The 9,691-nt window shown below is 30.8% G+C and overlaps 1 protein-coding gene across 1 annotated transcript; it reads left to right on the top strand.

Moving 5' to 3' along the window:
• Positions 577 to 1,218, top strand: LOC109344683 (F-box protein At1g80960-like). Its single transcript, XM_019583435.1, has one exon. The coding sequence runs from the start codon at positions 577 to 579 to the stop codon at positions 1,216 to 1,218; it is 642 nt and encodes a 213-aa protein (XP_019438980.1).

Below are 9,691 nucleotides of genomic sequence, written 5' to 3'. Positions count from 1 at the left end.
AAGAAAATACACTATACTTATAATCTTAAATAAGTTTAATACATAATATCTTTTATGCAATCTATGCAAATTTGTATTGTAGCAATATAGAAACAAAGTTATGAGTTGTAGACATTTACCATATATAGAATATAACATTGACTTTGAGTTGAGTTGAAAAAATACATGTATTCAACAATATAACGTATATAATTTTTTCATTTGATCTATTGCAATGTAAATAAATTCTAATTAGTAAATATTACAATTCAGTTTTGGTAAAAAATCTCAACCTACATTTATTGTTTGGGTCAATTTTCATTAACACAATTCCATATCATTATTAGGAAATTTAATAAACTTAGATTTTTTTAAATTTTAATCAACACGAAAAGAAGAAAGATATTTTGTGAAATTTTATTACAAGCTGACACATGTCTTTCATGGATATATAGATGAACAACCGTAACACAACTTTCCTCTCCCATTCTCACATTTTTCACCATAGTATTGTCTTAAATGTTGAATCCTATAATTTCTTCATTGATGTTCAACCCAAAAAGAAGATTAGAAAAGAGATCAAAGGTGGAGTTGGAAATGGGAAGTGATGAAATACCAGATTTAACCAAAAAAGTACCTGCAAATGTATTAAGTCACATCCTCACTTTTCTTCCACTTGATGAAGCTATAAGAAGTGGTATCCTTTCAAAGAAATGGAAAGATCTTTGGAGAAATACTACACACATAGAACTGAATGAGAAGAAATTGATAAAGCCTTTATCACAACTTTTAATTTCAAGAAAATTTGTACCAACCAAAGATGTTACAAAAGGAGCTAACAGGTATGCTCTTCTTGTGTATAGAATCATGTTTCATCACTATGGTGACTTACCTAGTTTCCGCATTTTGCACTTATGGAAGAGTCTTTTGCTTGGGGAAGTTCAATCTTGGGTTGAGTATGTGCTTAAAACTAGGGAAGGGGTTCAAAAATTGAGCCTTGAGTGTGAGCTTGATAATGGAGAAATGGGAGAGTGGTTCCTATTCAAAGATGACATTCCTAAGCTCAATTTCTCAAAGGGGATATTTCAAAGTCTAGGTTCGCTTGAAATGATTAACTACAATATTAATTGTTCAAATGCATTTGTTGGCTGCAAAAACCTTAAAACCCTAAAGCTGGAGAAGATCAACTTGGCTGACAGGATCATCAACGATATTCTGAATAATTGTGTAGTGTTGTAGAACTTTACTCTGAATGAGTCTACTGGATTTAACAAACTCATTATCATGAAATAAAGTCTTAAAGTTTTGAAGCTCCAAGGTCTGTGTGTGGATAAGCTAAAAGTTTCATGTGAGAATCTTGAAGTTTTGTTGCTTGATTCTTTAACTTATCCTACAAATGCTGCAAGCATCTATACACCAAACCTGAAAACATTCAGTTCTTATTATTACTCATTGTTTGGAAACATGCATGCTATAAATGAAGGGTACTCTATTGTGAAAGGCTGGGAAATTCTCGAACATTCTGCAGTGGTAAGTTTCTTTGAATAGTTTTATTTTCTTAACTACATCAATTACATTATAATATATCTTAATCTTTTACTCTTCTAATATAATGTTTTAGAAACTTGTTTGACCGAACCCTGTATATAGTAGCCATGGTTAATCCCTAAGATTGCTTTTCAACCTCATTTAAACAACCATTTGTTGAAAATGCTAAAATATGGATTGCACTTCTAATTTTATTTGAGTTTCTCCAAATTTAGTTTGACATGACTTTGAATTATCTAAGGGTATGTTTGAGCTAAGTTTTTAGAGGGAAATGGAAGGCTTTAGAATCGTCTCACAAATGTATATTATTATTCTCAAGCCTTCTATTTCTATTCATTTCCTTCCAAAACTTAATTGAAGCAACACATAATAGGAGAAGACCCAATTATATGGATTGAACTTTGTTGACATGATATTTATTGGGCACATTCATGTTATTGTTCTTACTTAAGTAGGTGATATGAAACTCCATATTGTTGTTTGTGACATGCTCCCTCCTTATGGTAAAATTCCCTCTTTTTTCATATTGTCATTCAACTTCTCCAACGGTGGAACCATGAATCATCCTTGACTATCTTGTCTACTTGATCTTTAAATCACTTCTTCTATGTATGATTATATATTTCATTTAGTATATATATTAATTTGCTAACCTTTTCTTATCTATTTCCTAGGTATATTCAAGCAACAACATTTTTAAAAATTTATCAACCTTGTCAATGGATTTGGATTTGAACCACATAAGAGATGCACATGATCTTTATTCTGCATTACAATTATGTACTTCTCTACAAGTTCTTGAAATTTCTCTACCAATATGTAATATTATCCTTGAGTTACAATCCTTATATTAATATTTTGTTGGGGAAATTTCATTATTATCCAAGTATATATGATGCATAATATACTTTTGCTTCACAGGATATTGAGAATCCAATTATTGGTAGCCCTAATGACTATGATTTTCCATATCCTATCTCAATGTTTTGGGAGAAACAAGAATTGTGCTACTGTGTACATGAAAAGCTGAAGTTTGTGTAGATAAAGGCATTCAAAGGAAATGAACTAGAAGTAGAATTTGTGAAGTACCTAATAGCAAAGGCCACAATGATGAAGAAAGTCACCATATTATGCAATACCTTAACGGAAGATGATGAATATTTGTTGTCACTACCCAAAGCTTCTAACAACTTTCCATCAATTTGAAGGTTAATACAAGTAATATTATGAATTGATACTTTTTTTATGAAAGGGATGTTTATCCTTTAACATTCCTTATTAGGCATGTTTCTTACTTTCTTTGTTTGGTTTATTTCAATAATTTTAATCTCCTACTGATAGAGAGAAACTTGATATGAATAACTTCAGGAAGAAATTTATCGCTTCAATTTAAATGTCACTGAAATGTGAACAATATATTTATAATAATTTGGGGTTTCTCTTTAGTGAAATATTATGCAATGTGATTTTAATATTCTACAGGTGAAAATGAGTCAAGTTAAGATCAACTCGATTTGTTTAGGATCGACTTGAGTCGAGTTTTGAGTTATGTTCAATGCTGAATTATGTTTTCAGTTCGACTTTGGCTCAATTAAATTTTACGAACTTTCGAGCGGGTTACTGAGCTCAAATCTATATCGCTCACTAGCATAATATAGAGAAAATACTGGTGGAATATACATGTACATGTTTGATAAAGTTTGTGAAACCCTTATTATACATATGTCACTCATCAATCATCTCCTCTCATATCCTTAACACTTCCTATACCTCTTGAAGCCCTCCTCCAATGCCCCCTGATTGGATCTCTTACCTTCCTTTCCCTTCAATTTATATTATTTAATTTTTAGAACTCTATATTGTCCTTTTCAATAATAGAATTAAACTCATCAAGATGAGTTTGAATAGGAGAGTACCTTCAACCATACGAATGGTGTATAACCGTTCTTTGAGACGAAGCTTGTTTGCGAAGCTCTTCGTCATGTATAAAGTTTCTAACTTCAGCCACAAAGCCGCAGCGGTTTCTTCATTGGCAACCTCACGAAGAACCTCCTTCGACAAACAAAGTTGAATTGTTGAAAGCGCCTTTTCATCCAACTCGTCCCATTGATCATCGGTCATGGAAACTGGTTTCTTTGACTTCCCATCTAAAGCTTTCTTTAATCCGCTCTGGATAAGAACGGCCCTCATTTGGACTCGCCAAATAGAAAAGCTAATTTTGCCATCAAACTTCTCAATGTCAAATTTTGCAGACATTTTGAAATTCTCAATTTAGTAAGAGCTCTGATACCACTTGTTAAGGTTAGAGCACAATGCGGAAGCACAGGATTGAATCAATTGAGAACAAAAGAGAAGCAAGTAAAGGATAAAGAAAATAACACACAAGATTTAACGTGGAAAAACCCCCCAGTGTGAGAGGAAAAAAACCACGGGCGATCAAGAGCAAAATTCCACTATGTAAAAAAGAAGAGTACAAGAAATCCTCTTATAATGATGAGGACAAATGACAATATTTTTCTCACAAATACTCTCTCAAATGGAACAAGAATTCTCACCAAGAATGCACTCACAATATATGTGTAAATGAAAGAGATGTTGTGTGTTGTGAAGATGATTTTGAAGCTCTCTATATGTGTCCTTTTATAGGCAAGCAAAGTCTTGGTATCTTGGATTCCCAAGCATTGGATGCTTTGAAACAAAGCCATAAAAGTGACATAAAATGCCCTTAAAGAGAGCCATAAAATAGTCATAAAATTCTTTTAAGGCATAGTAATGAGAGACATCTAACAAAATATTTATTTAAAGAGAGAGAATGATATTCTTCTAGGGCTTAGAGGTTGTTAGGTCAGCAAAGATAACTTTATTTGAAGAGGTTATGTGTGCAAAAACCACTAGAGTCAAGAGAGACTCCGTACCAAAGGAGTTTGGAATTTTGGATCTTTTATATAATGGAAAGACAAGTGCATCATAAACAACATAAAAAAAATATGAGATTATGATATTTTTATCATTTAAATATAATTATATAATATTTATCATTCATTGTAAATGAAAAGAAAAAAATTGTCTCTTTGTTATTGGAGAAAATCTTGCTCAATAAATTTCAATTAACAAATTATTATTATTTTGCTTGATTAGGAGTCCCCATACACGTTTGGTCCTCCAATAATAAAAGGTTAACAACAATGGGTCCTAGACGAGAAGAGTGTCCCAGAATGGTCCCTAATTACTACCGCAAACAAAAAAGGAAAATAATTCCCCTCATTTAGTTACTTCCAAATTTTGTTAGCAACAAATTGATTAAAAAATAACACCAATCATGTGCTTTCCGAAAAGGTCCCTGATATATCCATATCTACATATTCATTTACAGAAATGCAATAAACTAAAAGAATCTCATGTCAACAAAACTATAATAAAGGGATTTGTGACAGCTCTAAAAAGCAAAGTTTTTAGGCCATTTATGATTTCTCTAAGAGATAGTTGAGTTACTTAAAGATAAAGTTGCATATTTTTTAAGGGTACTTAAGGGTTGTTCTTTCTTATTTCATCTATATGTAAATAGATTGATAAGAGAAGTTTTCACTTAGGGTGTATTGCGAGTTGAGTTTTGAAGTAAAAAGAAGAAAAAATGAAGGCTTAAGAGGTATCTTGCAAGTGTATTTCATAGCTCCCAAACAATCCAGTTCCTTCATTTGCCCTCAAAAAATCAACCCGCATAGAGACCCTTATATTCTGTTTGCGAGTGGATTTTTTTAGGGGAGAGGAGGAAAATGGAAGACATCTGAGTTATCTCATATTCCAAAACGGCATCTTGTTGACTGGGCTGGATTACTTGAAGCTCGTCGAGCACATGCACTTCGTGGAACCCTAAGTCGCTAGGACACACTGCACCAACTGGCCAGCTACGCTTGTTGAGGAAGTTGCATCGTTACCTAGATACCACCTCAAGCCAGTACAAATGACACACCTCTGTCACCACCCGACATGCTGTCAACGCTTACTACATTCCACCTGCAACTCTCACCTAGTCTTCTGCTCTACGACAAGCACATGCCTAGAGTGCGGCTATCACAACCTACTACATATTACAAGTCAACTATACACATAGTACGACCTCAGCAAGCCGCCCGACACACATAAAGCAGCCCCTGCTCTGATAAAGACAAGTTGACATGCTCAGATGGTCAGTCACACCAACAACATCTAACAAGGAACTCCCTATCCATAACAACTATAAATAGAGGCACATCTCCTCACATATAGAGATTCATGATTCATAGCGTACTAGATACTTGGAGAGAACACATTTACACGATATACATGGGCACTGGTCACCAATTCTCTAACTCTACTCTCTTAAGCATTATATACTCTTATAATATGAATTGTTGATTCAACCTCCATCATCATTTACTAACTTGATTGTTGGAACACATTGTCAAGTAATTGCCCTAGTAGGCCTAGATATAATTCAGGCGACCCAGACCCTCATCCAACACAGGCGAATTCCTTCGAGAAGCACCTCATCAGGCACTCCAACTCGGCGACCTCCAACTCAAGGCCTACCCATCTGCAACTGAAGACCCCGAGCTAGACCCCAGCCTGACTCACCCTCATGTGACCGAACAGGAGATCATCTCACATGTATATTTTATGGCTCTGAAATTTCTCATTTTTTTATTTTCCTCCGAAACTCAATTTTCGAATGGACCTTAGGCGAATTAACCATATTTGGAGATACTAATCTCATGTTTATTGGAAGAGAAGAGTACACGGAGAAAATTAATTATTGATTATTTTATTTTTTGGGTTGTTCACTTTGATAAAATTTTAAATTACTTTTTTATTGATAAATTTAGTTCTTTTTAGTTTCTACATCAAACGATTACGAATGTCACTTTATTTGATAAAAATATACTTTTTAATAACATTATACAAATCAAAGAAGAAATTGTTTTCACAATTTATTTTAACAATATTAAATACAAGAAAATAATAATACTAAGATGATTTTTGGATAACCAATGATATTCTTCGTGAATAAGAAATTAATATCTTTGGGGTGTGACTTTCATTTCAACAATTGTTGTTTTAGAAATCAAATTTTTGACCTGATACAATATCTGAGGATCTAGTGATGCCTTATATTAATGGATTAACATCTCATTGATATACTAAGATATTTTTATTGTAAATAAAAGGAAAAACACATTAACCTCTTTTTAGATTTTTGTCATAATTAAATTTGATACTAAAATTATATTTATTATCTTGAGATTTAATTATCTTAATATCCGATTCCCATGAAAGGGTGATAAATGTAACATGAACCTCTCATTATGAATTGTAGCATAGTTGTTGAAGCAAAATATATATCTAGCGTAATAATTAAGACTTAGGGAAATCAATATATTTTTCCTAAATGCAAATATATCAACTAAGAATCAAATGGGAATGATGTGGCATTTATGTTGTTATGGTAGGGTATCTCCTGTATAACATTGTATTGATTATTTTTAAATATTTATTATGAAAATTGACCATCAATAACGTATCAATTATTATATACAATGTTCTTAAATTGAATTAATTTATACACAGATATATCAACATAACCACTATGAGCTTAATTTTAAGTAAGATTTCGAGTATAAGTATTATGATGAATATAATAATACACACCATTAAAACTTTACCCATTTATAGGTTTTCTGACTATACTCTAGGCTAATATAACTTTTAAAAACCAAAAAAATCAAATAATAGGGCTTTGGATTAGATATTCCTGTGTACATAGTTGGTAAGATTAAACCTTGATTCAAAAATAATGGTTATATAAGCATTTTAAGGAGTGACAACTTCAAATTTTAAACTCATAATTTCTCTTTGGTGAAATACATCTAGTGACATAATCTACTTTGAGAACGACTAATCACTTTTAATATATAATAATAATTTTTTTTTTTTTTTGTAAATTAGTTCAATTTGTATTTGAGTTATTAGTTTAAAGATTTTAGAAATGATTTGGTAGAGGTGATTTTAGAAAGAAAGAGAGAGGGAAGAGAGAAAGAGATGAGAGTTGGGTACTTCCTCCCCTTTGTTAGAGGAGATGAATAAGAGTATCTACAATGGTAAAAAAAATTGTTCGTAGCAAAATAAACATGTTTTTTGTCCAAGTTTATTACTAGAGATTAGTCGTTCTTGTTCTTATTTCACAATGGTAAGCTAAATAAGCAATGTTCTTAAAGTTGTGAGTCAACATTAAAAAATGGAAAAAAATGTTAGAAGAGAAGAAATATAAATGTGAGATAGGTTTGTGGGGTCTATTTAAGAATGGAAATAGAGTTGTATCATTGGATGTGATTTTAGTTTGAGTTGCTTAAGTTATTAGAAAGTGTAAACAAATACAAAATAATCAGTGAAACCTATTTAAGAACGAAAAAAATGTTACATCATTGTGAATGCTCTAAGTAGGGGAAAAGTGTATACGTCTCACACAAAAATTTCTCTTCTCCCTTGTGGGAAGAAAATGAACATTCAATGTATTTCATTCTATATTGACAAGTTTACCATCTTTATTTGTTTATTTTGACATGGTTGTTCTCTTTCTTGTTTGTTTAAACATGTTTGCTCTCTTTCACTATTATTATATTTATTTATTATTTATCTCTAAACACATTTTTATACACAAAGTTGTAAGTCATTTATCTAACTAAAAATATTATTATTTCTATGTTATCATCACGGTTAAGGTTTACGTTTAAATATTAATCAATTTATTTAATTAAATATTTTAATTATAGTTCAATATTATTTTTAGACTCTTTAGTTAAATCTATATATTTAATCATCCATATTTAAAATTATATATTTAGTATTAACATTTTATTTCTTAAACTTTTAACTAATATTTATTTTTAATTTATATTGAAAAATATTATTAAGTTATTATTAACTCATACTCTCTATCTTCTTTTTATTTTCCTTCTCTCTTCTACAAACAACCCATAATTCCACTCTTTTTCACACCTATTTCTTTCTCCTTATCCACTTTCTCACTTTTTTCTTTCGTCTTAATTTCTTTTCAATAACGAAACGAAGGCTAAATATGTGAGTTGAGTTAATAATAAAATATTTTAGTAGTTTTACATAAAGCTTATACATTGATATTTTGTTACTAATAGAGTTGACAAAATAGATAGACATGAAAAGTCAGAAAAAATGAACCAAATAAACCTATGACTATTTTGACTTGATTTGATAGAGTCTAAATACACTTGGGTCATGAGTCGATGAGACCAACCACAACAAAAATATGCTTGATCACATTGTATTAACCTTTTAGCCCGTGATAAACAATTAGATTTTTTGAGATAATCCAATTAATTTTAGACCTTAATTATGCTAACATAAATATGTTGAACCCCATAACCCAAATTGCCACAATGGGAAATTTAAAAAGTCCACTTGAAATTCCTTTCTCGATATCATCGCATAGAAGTGAGCATGGACCATGTTGAGTAGGATAATATATGTCTTAAACCCAAATATTTATTTGACCCTAAATATTAACGATCCTGAATTTTAAATCTGATCTCGACCATATATCAATTAAATATAATGCATTTCAACATGTTTTAGATAAAATCTTATCAATATTATTTATTTTTATTTATATATAATTTGACATATGAAATAATATACATACAAATATTTTGAGAAACATTTGAATATGTGTATATACATTGAAAAATTAGAGAATTAATAACATGTGAGTTGATATAATAACTTTCACGTTAAATGAGTTGTACAAAAGTGTCATAAATTATTAGCAAAACAATGTTAAAAATAATATTTTATAAGTAGATAAGTTACTCAAATGAATTGCATTATCTACTATAGAAAGAAGAGATGGCATTAGTATCCACTCAATTAAACAAAAAATCATAAAAAGAAGTCACAATTGAGCAAAAAAGTCATGTTGGGATTAAATCTTTTATCGTTTTATTTGTGTCACTCTATATACCATAGATATGATTAATCATAAAAATAATTAATAATTAAAATTTTAATTTAAATACAATTTTTTCAACCAGTTACATCTGATAATACATGAAGTGACACAAACAATGGATAGGAAATGTGTTCCCAATGGACAACA

This window comes from Lupinus angustifolius, chromosome LG04 (assembly GCF_001865875.1).
Source record: "Lupinus angustifolius cultivar Tanjil chromosome LG04, LupAngTanjil_v1.0, whole genome shotgun sequence".
Lineage (NCBI taxonomy): Eukaryota > Viridiplantae > Streptophyta > Magnoliopsida > Fabales > Fabaceae > Lupinus > Lupinus angustifolius.
The sequence above is the reverse complement of the archived record's forward strand: the minus strand, read 5'-3'. Positions and strand labels throughout refer to the sequence as shown.